At 31.8% G+C, this 14,222-nt stretch overlaps 2 protein-coding genes across 3 annotated transcripts; one reads left to right on the top strand and one right to left on the bottom strand.

The window, feature by feature from the left end:
• Positions 1-875: 875 nt before the first annotated feature.
• On the top strand, positions 876-3,392 carry LOC109586248 (uncharacterized). Its single transcript, XM_020002423.1, has 5 exons — positions 876-1,001; positions 2,128-2,362; positions 2,557-2,684; positions 3,021-3,240; positions 3,292-3,392. The coding sequence occupies exons 1-5, from the start codon at positions 897-899 to the stop codon at positions 3,390-3,392; spliced, it is 789 nt and encodes a 262-aa protein (XP_019857982.1). The 5' UTR covers positions 876-896.
• Positions 3,393-5,010: 1,618 nt separating this feature from the next.
• LOC100638742 (rho GTPase-activating protein 26-like) lies at positions 5,011-13,806 on the bottom strand. 2 transcript variants are annotated; one of them, XM_020002427.1, is made up of 20 exons: positions 13,690-13,806; positions 13,564-13,626; positions 13,349-13,433; positions 12,555-12,643; positions 12,251-12,342; positions 11,604-11,694; positions 11,228-11,255; positions 11,111-11,176; positions 9,581-9,655; positions 9,431-9,518; positions 9,036-9,097; positions 8,668-8,773; positions 7,656-7,815; positions 6,806-6,999; positions 6,279-6,409; positions 5,924-5,983; positions 5,757-5,865; positions 5,664-5,705; positions 5,256-5,335; positions 5,011-5,202 (listed from the first exon to the last, which is right to left on the bottom strand). In XM_020002427.1, the coding sequence occupies exons 1-20, from the start codon at positions 13,789-13,791 to the stop codon at positions 5,108-5,110; spliced, it is 1,818 nt and encodes a 605-aa protein (XP_019857986.1). In that variant the 5' UTR covers positions 13,792-13,806; the 3' UTR covers positions 5,011-5,107. The 2 variants fall into 2 exon arrangements, with proteins under 2 accessions (XP_019857986.1, XP_019857987.1); XM_020002428.1 differs by lacking the exon at positions 5,664-5,705.
• Positions 13,807-14,222: the final 416 nt, after the last annotated feature.

Below are 14,222 nucleotides of genomic sequence, written 5' to 3'. Positions count from 1 at the left end.
AAGGATAGAAAGATAGAGAGAGTTAGTAATAAAGGAAAATTATTAATAACAGTAAAAATAATAATAATAATAATTCTAATAATTCATAATAACAGTTTAAAATGATAATCAAAAATAAATTAATAAATAGATTAATCTATAGTGTTGGACAAGCCTGACTGATAATAATAATAATAATAATAATAATACTGATAATAATAATAATACTAATAATAATAATACTAATAATAATAGGGTGGGGTCACAATAAATAAAAATTTCGGGACAAAGTTTTGAGTTTTCTAACAGAAAAATAAGAGAGAGGAGTTTTTAAAAGCATTTTAGTGAGCTAAAGTGCTGTACTGACAGTCTGCCACCTCAGTTTTTGTTACAAAAAGCATAATAATTTTTCATTAATGAATCCCCTAGATTGTGTCCTTGGCAGTTAGAAAAAATTACGAGAAGAGCTAGTAGCTTGCCATTGTTTATATTTTGATTGTTGATACTCAGAGAAACACCCATTTTTCTTTCTCTTTTATTATGTTGCTCACATAATCATGGCAGTGTTTCGAATGATGACTATATATAATGTTTACAATTACCTATTATTTACTTCTTTAGGTTTATTGGATAGTGTGGCTGATCTGGATTATACCTTTATTAATGGATCCAGTGTATTATTAACATGGACAGCTCCTTATACACTGGATAATGTACCCATCACTGGATACTATATACTAGTCAATGGATTAGGGAAAATTACTACTACTGATAATAATACTAATATTACATTAGCTACTAACCCTGATCCTTGTATATTAAATAATGTATCAGTTTCTCCTATTAATGATGTTGGAATAGGTTCATCTAATAACATCAAATTTTATTATGAAATAGGTTAGCATTATTATGGCTTCATGTATATGTTCACAGTGTATCTTTCAGTTCCTCTCATTACTCCTCCTGTATCAGTGGTACCAGTAATTGATGGACAGCAAATATCATTGAATATCAGTATTAATGTAAGTATTATCATTAAAGTAATGGCATGCATGACAAATGATTAGTCTGGGCGAAGATTATGTAGTTGTGTTGGTCACTCCACAGATCAACTTGCAGGTTTTATGGTTTTAGACAAGAGTTTCCTAAACTAACAAATATTTTTACAAGTTAACTGCTTTGTTAAGCCAGTGCAAGTCACCAAAACCAACAATTTTGCCAAATGTAGTCAGATTTTGTGTTTCAAGTTATATTATCTCTAGAAACATACAAAAACTTTTCTAAAATGTAACTTTTTTGTTTTATTTAAAGTTATGATTGCCTAAGGATCACTTAGATCTACCTTTTAAGTTTCCTTTAGGAAGAGTAGCCCAAGTCTATAAGCTTCAGACGTTTAAATGGAAGCAATAGAGCCAAAAGCCTGCCTGGTTTAGTTGTAGGTGTTGTGTTTATTTTGTAGTTAGCATACAACTGTTGTAGTGATAGACCTGATTTGTATCTCCACTACTGTTGCAACAGAATTCCAGGCTTAAAAATTAAATTTTACTCTATAGTAATTATAAGATTTGTAATTTTCCCTACTGTTTGCAGCCACAAACAAGCTAGTCTCGTGTAGCCAGACCTGCCCTCCATGCCTCCAGGTCGGAGGCACAGAGGACGGAGTCTGACTATGCAAGACTACAAACAAACGCCCTCAAAGTCTGATCTAAATCAGCAATCAAAGCATGGGCGTATCTATTACATCAGACATATTATTAATTAAAATTAATTAACCATTAATATATGTTAATTAACAGTAATTAATTAATTATTTAAGCATGGTTACTTATAATAACACTGGAAGCAGTGACAGCACTTAGTAAATTAAATTAAGCAAGTATATGCTGCAACCCTTGACAATAATAACTTTTTTATGATTAAATTTTGTGTCAACTTTACCCCTGCTTGCCCTAGTTTAAATAGTATAGATACGCCTATGAATCAAAGTGAAGCAAATCAAATATTTTAATTACCAAGAAAAGATACTCTTAATTTTTTTTACTTTGCCGTGAATCAATCCAGGGAAGATTTGAAATTTTAGATGTTAAAGTAATTATTTTTGCATAACTCCATTTCACCACAAACACACACACACACACATACTCATAGGTCAGTACCATATGTAAAGGAGAGTATCCTAATAGTATTACAGTTAATATACTGAATACTAATGACACAGTAATCAGTAATTCCATTATATCAACACAAATTAATGATCAACTGATGGTTGTAACTGGAAGTACTAGTTCAATATTGTTACTTGATAATATTGATACATTTATTGTTAATGTAACATTGAGTAATGATGAAGGAACCTTTAATGACATATCATCTTTTACATTTGGTAAGTAACTGATCGTGTGAAGGGAAATTTTGGCAATTTTTGATTTGGAGGGTTAATTTTTTTAGTTTGTGCTATGGTTAAAAGTGGTACGTGGGTTTTATTTGCCAAATTGAATTTGTCAAAATTTTCCTCCAAAATTACCAGCTATGAGATTTTATCAATAATAATAATTTTGTAAACAACTTATACACTAGGTTTTCTTGGACTGGTTACTAACATTGACTCTTCAATTGACAACTGTTCTACTATTAATATAACATGGACTGCTCCTACAGTTGATGATAGAGTATCTATACTGTATTACAAACTAAGAATATATGATGCTATTACTGATAGTCTAGTGGATACTGTATCAGTATATGATACCAGTTATCAGTTTGTGGATAATAATTTATTTATTCATTGTTATACATATGTTATAACTGGAGTTAATGAATTAGGAGAAGGAGTATCTAATAGTGATACATTCTCATATGAAAGAGGTACAATAGACGATAATTACTGAATAAATGATTTTTTGTTTACTTAGGACCAAGATCAGTAACAGCTTGTTTGAGTGGGATAACAGCATATAATGAGACTAGTGTTACTGCTTCTTTCAATATACCAGTAATAATTATATCATTTTTGTAGTTATTATTTATTATCACTATTATAGATTACATTGGTCTGTACTGGTGAAGCTCCTGAGAATGTTACAGTTATTATACGATGTGGAACTGGTGATCTCTTGTCTGCTACTTATGTAGTGAAATTTGCTAATATGTCAGTCAATATAACAAGATCAGTATCAGGCATACCAATATATGAACAGTGTAATATCAGTATTGTAGTTAGTAATGAGGCTGGTAGTAGTGAACCATCTATACTAGTATTTGGTAAGTATAATGTATGTGTTTATATTGCATACTCAAGTATTGCATTAATAGATACATATCCTACTAATACTAATGTCACTACTACTGTACAAACATCCTCTACTGCAACACCTATAACAACAAGTCATAATAAAATTATTGATACTGGTTAGTATAATATATGTATATAATATATATTATATATTTTATTATAGCTATTATAGTTACTATTACGGTATCAGGTGTTTTGTTGCTGACATGTATTGTTAGTATTACATGTACATATATTGTATGCAAAAAGAAGTTATGCTGCAAGTATGATACATACAATTTGGTAAAGCAAGGTGAAAATGAGGATCCAGCAAAAAAAAAGGTGCGCAAAAAATATAATTTAACTGAACGTTTTTTATGGTGCAAAGATAATTAAACTAATTAAATTTATCAATACTTAATAATACAGAATATTATTATTATTATTATTATTATTATTATTAGTATTAGTATTATTATTATTGTTTTTGTTTTTGTTGTTGTTTTTGATAGATATTTTTATTTTGCTAGAAGTTTTGACAAATTCATCTGCACGATCATTAGTACAACTGTTGGAACCACTTCATGTGACTATCATGACAATTTAATACACCTAAGGATACAACATTCCCATGATCAGAGTCATTTGTTCTCTTTTTTATCTGTATTTTGGGGTCTAAAAAGCATAATTCTATTTACAACTGAGCTGTATCAACAATGCACTATACTTCTAAAAGTAGATAATCTTAAGTAGGCTGTGGACTGGGTGGAAAAAATACATATTAAAAAGTGGTAATGAATAAATTGAATACCAGAGAACTTTGACCATTTCACTGGCACTGTTACTGAATAAAATGCTAGTTGCAAAAATTATAAAACTATTTTATTATTTGTATTATTCTAGATGCAGACTATTAGGGTAAAAGTAGCTGTATCAGCTCTTGTTTATCAGTTGCCTGTGATGTCCTTTAGCTCCATACACAAGCTGTTTCATTATCATGCATCAATACTATTATTCATGCAGCTTTCTGACTTAATTGAATTGAATCCTAAATAATAGAATCATGCTCATTATATTTTTTTCATAAATTGGTCTTGCCTCCCATAAAACTATAGTCCATCAGGAGTGGGTAGTAGTGGGGCTGGGATCAGAGTTTTGTCATAGAATTTCATTTCTATCTTAATAATGAAGTGTATATAAGGAGCTATTCATGTTAATTGTACTGTAACACTGGATCTCAAAATAAAAGTCCAGATCTACAGCTAATAAGTTAAAATTATAACAGAAAATTGCCATCTAGCACATCCAATACTATGTCATGTACAAATTTTTGTGGTCAATGCCCAATACAGGAGCGTACTATAGGCACTGCCTGAAGAGGCCTAGGGCTGTAAGTAATTGTACTGTAGCTTTATAACTTAACTAAATCCTTAACATTAAAACATTTGTATTAAAATCTGCTTTATTTAACACTGAAAGAAACAAGAGAATACAACTTACATGTATACACGAGTTATACTGTTACATAACTAAAACTTTTAGTGAACAAATTCACTTACAACTATAATACTGTTATACATTACACCAAAGGATACAAAGCATAAAAGATACTTCAGTCACATACCATTGGGACTCTGTTGTAGCATATTGTAAAGCACCAACTGCAGCTAAGGAGAAGCAGGAAGACAAAATGACTCATTGTCAGTCATTGATAATAATTACTATTTCTTGTCTGCACGTGTCATTATTAGAATTTTTTATTCTGACTAGATTGAGTACAAAAAAGTTGTGAAACTAATGAATTTTACTAGCATGAACTATAACATTAATAACAATATAAACCGTCAAAATAAAGCATTAAGTCAACCACTCAATATAGTTGGCAGGCACAAGACCTCTCTTCCCTGATGAATTAGTAGCTTGCAACCAATCTGGCTCCTCAGACTCCACAACTACAGTGTATTATAATTTAAAGAATAATATAGCTAACTATAGATTTTGTTACCATTAATAAATATTTCATCTTCACGAAAAGAGAGCTCCAACTCATCTTCAGCCTCACAATCAAATAAAGCCTTGGCACGCCTAGAAAATCATGATAATTATTTATTTAGTCAGTACTACTAATAGAGTAAGAACTATCAGCAACACACATGCATATACTGTATATACATGCTTGATACTGTATAGCCAGAGATAATATGTTTCACAGTTATAATTTTTTAGACTTTTTGTGTTACAAAAGGTCTAAACAAAGTTTTTACAGGCTAGCATTATTGTTAGTTTTTCCAATCACAATCACAAATGCATTTATATTTATTGCAAATTCACAGAAAAAGGTCAATTAAGTACTGGCTGTAAGCCTGTTACATTGAGCCCTGATAAAACACACTGAGCTTAATATAATAAGTACCTGCCAGTGCTTGGTTTTACTGGTGGAGATGGAGGGGAACGCCTGCCATCAATTTATAATAATAATAATAATATAAAAATAATAAAACCAAACCTTGAGAGTATACTTGGCTTTGCTTCAGAAGGAGGTGGTTCAGGTGGTGATGACTGAGAATGAGGCTTTGTAGCTGTAGGGGGAGGTTGTGGAGCAACCCTCTGAACGGCTGAAACAAGATACATTACATGTAATAGTAACATGCAAGGAAGAATGATGCTACTTACAAGTTTGTCTCTGTGTTGGTACAGGCTTCTTTGATTCTAAATGATCAAACTGACCAGACTCTGGAATTAAATAAATAAGAATTATTTATAATAACACTCCTGTTACATTGTAAGTGCATTACAAATAATCAATTTTAATAATTTTTTTTCATAATCATTTTTTGTCAGTGGGATTAAAATTATAAAAGCTTTACAAATTACAAAAATTGAAAAACTCAGATTCTACAAAAAATTACAGCAATGTTTTACAAGGCCAAATACGAGTAAATAATTTTTAAAAATCATTTCTGTCAATTTTGATTCCCCAACCATTAAACTTTAATAGCTTAAATACATGTACATGTACATGTATTACCATGTAGAATGTTTCTGTCTTGTCCACTGGTGCTGTAGGCGGGTGGGGTCAGTGCAACTGACTGCCTCTGTGAGACAGGAGGTGGAGGAATGTCTTTATTACTAACAATTGGTAATACTGAACTAGAACTACTACAATCAATAATAAAATAGCAATAATGACATTAATAGTAATAATAATACAATAAGTACATGTAGTGTATGTAAGGATTGTACTTGATGTAATTGTGATTTCTCAATTTTGTTAAAATTTTTGAAGTTTAAGTTTAGATAATACGCATGTACTGTATTGTAGTGCTTGTCAGCTTATGAAGCTCATGCTGTTTAGCTCATTTAGCATGCTTTGTGGGGAATCCTGTTCAAGAATATGTAGATCTATGGTATATGCACTGTTTATGTAGTACGTGTATATACATATACATGTATATGTACATGTACATGTACATGTACAGTGTACATGTGTAATATATATGTATGTATAGTATATGCATGTACATGTACATGTGTAATAAATTAGTAATAACTAACCTAGCACTCCCTATCATTGACTGTGCTCTCTGCTCCTGGCTCCTCTTAGCAAAGTTAGCGGCAGATATCTTTACAGGAGCAGCAGGAGGAGGACGCCTGTTCCTAATAGACGGCTCAGATCGTGATAGTTTACTAGTCGTTTTCATTCCCTTGGTTCGTGGGTAAGGACGATCTTCACGAGCTCCAGGAAACAACTAAAATAGTATCATAATAGAAAGTAAACTTGTGAATCTAATGTACGTGTAAAGTTATGCTATCTAATTCTTTTAGGTATAAATACAACTATGGATGTACATGTACATGTATCAAGAGAAATCTAATTACATGTATAGTCATGTACATGTAAAGACTCATACCCAAAACCTTATGCTTGCAGTATTGTATTAGGAACATTTTATAAAAAATGTAAATGTCAATTAATCAAAATTTATATTATTTTTGATACATATACATGTACATGTTAAACTAATAGAAAGTTTTGAACCCAATAGGCCCAGGCTTTGTTCATACATTTAAAGGTACACTAAAATTAAAATAAATTAAAATATTAGCACCTACAAGTAGGTGCATACATGTACATGTAATCACTTTATTTTTAACTCCATCGTTTACATACATGTACATGTACCAGGGTTCTGCCTAGAGAAAAATTAGAGGTGGTCAGAGACTAATATTGCTCCTTTTTATTTATGTACACCATACTAGTAGACTACAATATCATGCTTTATGTATGGTTATTAGTATTAATTGGATGGTTGGTCTAAGTGATGAACTGGTTGGTTCATTTGTTGAGGTGGTTGTCCCGACCACCCCCGACCACCATAGGCAGGACTATGATGTACTAACTTACTTCATCAACATGACTGATCATGAATTCAACTATAATGTTCTGATAACGAATATCAACAATACTAGCAACAGTTTCATGCTCCGGACGCATCAGCGTGGGACCAAAACAGACTCCGAGATTACTGGCTTTCATCAAATTAATGGAACTTAAATCAGCAATGCTACAAATAAGAAAGACATGATAATGAAAGTTTTTATAAGCATAAAGACACATACTGTAATTATAACAATAAGAACGATCAGTATATGATTCAGTAAACATGAGATGTACAGAAATACCGTATAGCACTTTAATTTTGCGGAGCTAAATTTTCGCGGATTGATAAAAATCAATTTTTCGCAGAAATAACTTTTGCGGATTCGCAATGATGGTGCCGCACCTTTGATGGCAATTGAAATTTTAGCGGATCTTTAATTTTGCGGTTTCATGCTGACCTCGAAAATAGCGAAAGTTTAGCTCCTCGAAAATAAAGCGCTATACGTACATATATATTTTATAAATGATAAATTGACGAGAATACACATGCATGCATGTAGCAACTCAATGGGATTGACAAAAATCTAGTACATGTACACATACATACAATGTACAGTACGTCCTCGATTATCCATACCTCTTTTATCCGAACCCTCGTTTATCCGAATGCATGGCTGTCTCTAATGCGCATGCTCAGACTAGTTAATTTATTAATAACCGGTTAAAATGGCTGCTGCAGCAAGGAGTTCACGGAGCTTAACCAAGAGGAAGGCCATTAAAGAGAAGCCTGAGATGGTTTGCGAGTTAGAGAAAGGAAAGTTATACACATTTATTCTTCAAAAAAGTATAGGATAGGTCGGCCTACTGTATTCTGCGTTGCATTTCACTTATTCAGACTATTTCAGCTATCTGAACATCTCTCCCAATAGAAGTGCACAAAGGTGTTCGGATAATCGAGAACGTACTGTACATGTATATACATGTACACATGTACAGTGTATTACGTACAAGTTTAAAATAAATCAAAATTTCTTACTTTCTCAGGTGAGGTATTAGAAGTGAGAGGATGTCATAATTTGGTTTAGGTAATTCTCTTATTAGTATCTGAATGCTCTTACACTTTTCATCAGTATCATTAATTTCTAAAAGTGTAAAAATTAGATGTAAAAAGAAATTATTCATCAAGCTTAATATAATAATATTATTTTTGTTCCCATAACTTTATTACAGACACTTCATTGTTAATGTATCCTTGATTTTTAAAACACTGCCATTGTGATTAAGCTTTAAAAATCATAGATGTACACGTACATCATGTGCACCGTGAAAATAGCACAAGTTCTTTATTCACAAATTTTCATTAAAATACAATGACACTATTAATAAGACATCAGTCTAACTTACTGGCTGCATTGATGAAATTGTAGTGGCGCTCAAAAGTTAGTACTGGTTCACCCAGGTACTTCCTATAAGAATAAAATTCAAATGATAATAATAATAATAATAGTTTAAATTTTGTGGACAAACGGCAGTACAAATTGAAAAATTTATAAACAACCTCCAAATTTCACCAAAAATGAAAAGGGCGAGAATTTTTATTTTTATAATTTTTCTGTTTTATGTTTTGCAGCAAGTTTGAGCTGATTCTGATCAAAACTAGGTTATTTACAAATTTTAAAAGTTACTTGAAAATTGGGCCAAAGTCCCTGTATATTACATATTACATGTACACATGTACATTGTACATATAATTTAATTTATAATAATGTGTACATGTACATGTTTAGTATGCTGCTTACGCAAAGTATGCTTTCACTGAGCTGGCCAGTGTTTTAGTGTCCCATTCAATTTCATCAGAGAAGTCCATGTTTTCAACTGCATTACTATCTATAGAACAAAAAATACAAAAAGGAAATTCATCACTAATTTTATTTTAATGTACTCTTTACCTGACACTTCTTTCATTAGTTTGTTAGCTTTTGCCAGAACTCCAGGTCTCCTGTACAGGCCTTCCTCTTCCAATCCTACACAGTGGCACAATAAGTGTACATGCATGTACATGTACATGTCATGAATACTTTATGTACATGTACATGTATATGTTTGCTTTATGTAAAAATGTTGGAACAAGCTTAGGACGACAGGTTATACATAATAATTATTAAATCATTTACAAACATCATGCAAATACCTTATCAGAAAATGCAATAAAAATTGGGGTGATTTCGATGCCATTTTGCTTTCGCTTTTGCTTTTTTTTTTTTAATTGGCCTGTTTTTAAAAATGCATATAACTCGAAAAATACTTGTCAGAATCAGCTCAAACTTTCTACACAGCACAAGGACATCAATGTGTATCAGAAAATGTAATAAAAATTTGGGGTGATTTCGGAGCCATTTTTTGGAAAAAACCATGGGCTATAGCCTTGGGTATTTTTCAAAATTTCGACGTTTTCTTAAAATCGAAAAATTGAAGTCAGAATTACTTCAAACTTTCTACACAGTATAAGGACATCAATATGTATTAGAAAATGTAATAAAAATTTGGCGTGATTTCAGAGCCATTTTTTGGAAAAACCATGGGCTATAGTCTTGGGTATTTTTCAGAATTTTGGCATTTTTTTAAAATGGCCGTAACTTGAAAAATTTAAGTCGGAATCACCTCAAACTTTCTACACAGTATAAGGACATCAATATGTATCAGAAAATGTAATAAAAATTTGGAATGATTTCAGAGCCATTTTTTGAAAAAAAAACCATGGGCTTATAGCCTTGGGTATTTTTCAGAATTTTGACATTTTCTTAAAATGGCCGTAACTCGAAAAAGTGAAGTCGGAATCACCTCAAACTTTCTACACAGTATAAGGACATCAATATGTATCAGAAAATGTAATAAAAATTTGGGGGTGATTTTGGAGCCATTTTTTGGAAAAAAACCATAGCCTTGGGTATTTGTCAGAATTTTGACGTTTTCTTAAAATGGTCATAACTCGAAAAATTGAAGTCTGAATCACCTCAAACTTTCTACACAGTATAAGGGCATTAATATGTATCAGAAAATGTAATAAAAATTTGGGGTGATTTCGGAGCCAATTTTTGGAAAAAACCATGGGCTATAGCCTTGGGTATTTTTTAGAATTTTGACATTTCCTTAAAATGGCCGTAACTCAAAAAATTGAAGTCGTAATCACCTCAAACTTTCTACACAGAATAAGGATATCAATATGCATCAGAAAATGTAATAAAAATTTGGGGTAATTTTGGAGCCATTTTTTGAAAAAAACCATGGGCTATAGCCTTGGGTATTTTTCAGAATTTTGACGTTTTCTTAAAATGGCCATAACTCAAAAAATTGAAGTCGGAATTACCTTAAACTTTCTACACAGCATAAGGACATCAATATGTATCAGAAAATGTAATAAAAATTTGGGGTGATTTTGGAACCATTTTTTGAAAAAAAACCATGGGCTACAAACTTGCCTCTTTCCTCAATTGTGTTAATGCACTTCTCAACAAATTTGTATCCAACAGGATTGATCCTTCCAGCTAATAATAATTAAAAAATAATTAAATGTAAAACTAAAATATTTCACTTACTTTCTAGTGCTCTTAAAGATGAATAAACCTATAAAATAATTATAAATATAACATTTGTACAAACTAATGCACTATTAATCCATTATACATGTACATGCATAAAAGTCAATGACAGCATGCATTACATACATAAATTTACAAACAAATACATGTAAATGTACTACAGAGCGTGGGTATATTTTGTTGAGAGTAATTTTGTTCCAGAAAGTACATGCAGTATACAGACAATCCATCCATGTAAAGAGAACAAAATTTTTAGGAAATTAAAGCAAATTAAACTTAAAATTAAACTTTTTAAAGGGACTCAAACTCTGACAAAATATTGTATCCCATCTATGCAGCAACTGATATGAAGTATACATGTACATGTACTCACTGGCTCTCTTCCTTCCATCACTTGGAGCCATGATGTTCTGTCCTCTTGACCAATCCCTTGAAGGATTATCTTATATTCTGCTCCCTTCAAACTAAAAATATAAAACACAATAAAAATCAACAATTACACGCAACGCAACAGAAGCACAAAAATTCATATGATTCATAAAAAATACAGCCCATACTGTACATGTACAGTTGTGCATGCTTCAAAATTAATTTTATCTAGCTATATTGAAACAAAAAAGTTATACAAGTACATTGCACATTAACATGAATGGTACTTGTACCAACTGCAGTACATATCACAATGTGTGTAACCATAGGTGTAGGAATGATTCGAAAGTTGGGGGGGCTGAAGGGGGCTGAACATAAAAACATGTAAATATGTACTGTCATACCGGTATGTGCTCTTGACAGCTACTGCATGCCTAATTCCTGCCATTTTTTATTGCTACATTATGCCCATTTAAGTACATGAAGTTTGAAATAAAGCCATGTGATGGTATTTCTTATTGTTCATCCACCAAAAGTTAGGGGGGCTAAGCTCCTCCTGCTGAATAGTTGGGGGGGGGGCTTCAGCCCCCTTAGCCCCCCCCCCTTTCCTACACCTACATGTGTATGTGTGTGACATGAATGTACATGTACCTGCACTTCAACTCAAAGCAAAATCTTCTCTCAATCTCTTCAGCTTTAGTACGAACACAATCCTTCACTTCCATCCATTCATCTGTTGGTGTCTAATAAATAGGAAAAAAATCATAAAAGTACATAATAATATTGTTAAAGGTGACAAATAAATCAAAAAATTAAATTAAATCTGTACAATATTTTGCAAAGCTAAATTACAAATTATAGTTAGCAAATATTAAAGAATATAAATAAAAGCACACTGGACTGCAAAAATTCACATTAAATGCATTAACATCACAATTAAGTATATTCTTCCTACCGCTGGGCTTTTCTGATTACACAAAAATTTCACCATTTTTCTTTTCTCTTCTTTGCGAAACTGACAAAAGTATTTCTGCCAGTGATGGCCTATAAATAACAAAAATAATAACAACAAAAACAATACCGTATAGCGCTTTAATTTGGCAATTGGCGGTTTGCAAGCAGAATCACCAATATTAAACCCACCAATCATTAATGCGCATTCTCAGTAATGCACGTGTACACAAAAATTGCCAAATTAAAAACCACCAATTAGAATTTTACAGCAAAATCGCCAAAATAAAGCGCCGCCAAAATAAAGGGCTATACGGTAATTAATTTAATAAACATTAACAAATGTCTGCATAAAGCAATGAATAGAAAATTTGATGCAAACAGAGCTACTGCCAATACATGCATATCTAGTACATGTACATATATATACATGTATAAGCAAGACTAATAATTGGAGGCAGATATAATAGCTAGTAACTACATGTATATACATGTACTCATTGTAAACACACAGTTGTATACCAGTTGGGGCTTGGTTGTTGTCAACAAAGGTGAATGTACAAAGTACACATACATGCATCACAAAATCAAGCAGCTTTGAACTGCATTTTCAATATCACAAACTGATCTGCTTAAATTATAAACCAACCCTATAAGGTTGATGCTTAATGTCATCAAAAATATATGTAAAACAATTATACATGTAGAGTAAAATATACATGTAATACACATTAAATACAAGTACACAGTAAAAGATACATGCACAATAAATAATAAAGTGTAAAGATTGCAACATACCTGCTATCCCTCTTCTCTTATCCAATATCATCACTAAACCTTGTTTGACATACTCAGGATGGTGGACCATACCATGTTGCCCTTCCTATAAAAAGTACATTTTATAAACGAAATCACAAGATATTCCAATGATACAAAATAAACATGTACTGTATATGAACAATGTGATGTATGTATTAATCACTTATCAGCGTCAAACTTGTAACTTGTATTACCTCAATAACTTGAGCCTTCAAATGATAAGCTTTCTCTTGTTCACTTTCATGAGTCTCTCGTAGCTAAAATGTACATACAATAAAAATTAATAAATTAATATAAAAGAAAACACTAGAGATTAATACCAATTGAACTTTGAACTGTGCCCCTTCAATTTGCGGCCTCAAGCTACAAACTTCTTCATAAGCTAAAAGTAAAAGGACAAAAATAAAAAAATATGCAAGCATGTAAAATACATGTACAATGTACATGTAAATAGTATTACAATTTAACAATTATTACTGCACTTGACTAGTATACAGCAATAATATGTAAACAAAACTGGAATGGGTGGCTGAAAAGAACTGGTTAAGCCTGGTTTACACTCAACACAAAACGCAACGCAAATGAACGCAAAATTGAAATTTGACCAATTTTGCGTCAACTTCAAAACGTTTTTGCGTCAAAAGGTCAAATTTCCCACGCACTTTTGACCATTTTGTCAAATGTGAACCTAGCTTTAAAGCAGCTTCAAAGAGACCAAGGGTTAGCAACAACAAATAAACAACTGAAAAACTGCAGCAGGGTGCTTTGCTTAAAATAATTATTATGCAGTTTTCAATTAAAATCACATCTGGTTGCTATGGTAATTGCCAAGTATGGGGAAAAATCACAAAAA

Source organism: Amphimedon queenslandica, unplaced genomic scaffold (genome assembly GCF_000090795.2).
Source record: "Amphimedon queenslandica unplaced genomic scaffold, v1.1 AMPQUscaffold_12915, whole genome shotgun sequence".
Classification (NCBI taxonomy): Eukaryota; Metazoa; Porifera; class Demospongiae; order Haplosclerida; family Niphatidae; genus Amphimedon; species Amphimedon queenslandica.
Note: the sequence above shows the minus strand (reverse complement) of the source record. Positions and strands in the feature narration are given on the sequence as shown.

Bases quoted from the DNA above. Each gene is read 5' to 3' on its own strand.
- LOC109586248 (XM_020002423.1), top strand. From the start codon at position 897: ATGTATATGTTCACAGTGTATCTTTCAGTTCCTCTCATTACTCCTCCT. The intron at 1,002-2,127 runs GTAAGTATTATC...ACATACTCATAG, and splicing joins CATTGAATATCAGTATTAAT to GTCAGTACCATATGTAAAGG. The intron at 2,685-3,020 runs GCTATTACTGAT...TCACTATTATAG, and splicing joins ACAAACTAAGAATATATGAT to ATTACATTGGTCTGTACTGG.
- LOC100638742 (XM_020002427.1), bottom strand. From the start codon at position 13,791: ATGCTTGCATATTTTTTTATTTTTGTCCTTTTACTTTTAGCTTATGAA. The intron at 12,644-13,348 runs GTATGTTGCAAT...TGTTATTTATAG, and splicing joins TAAGAGAAGAGGGATAGCAG to GCCATCACTGGCAGAAATAC. The intron at 12,343-12,554 runs GTAGGAAGAATA...CCTATTTATTAG, and splicing joins GTAATCAGAAAAGCCCAGCG to ACACCAACAGATGAATGGAT.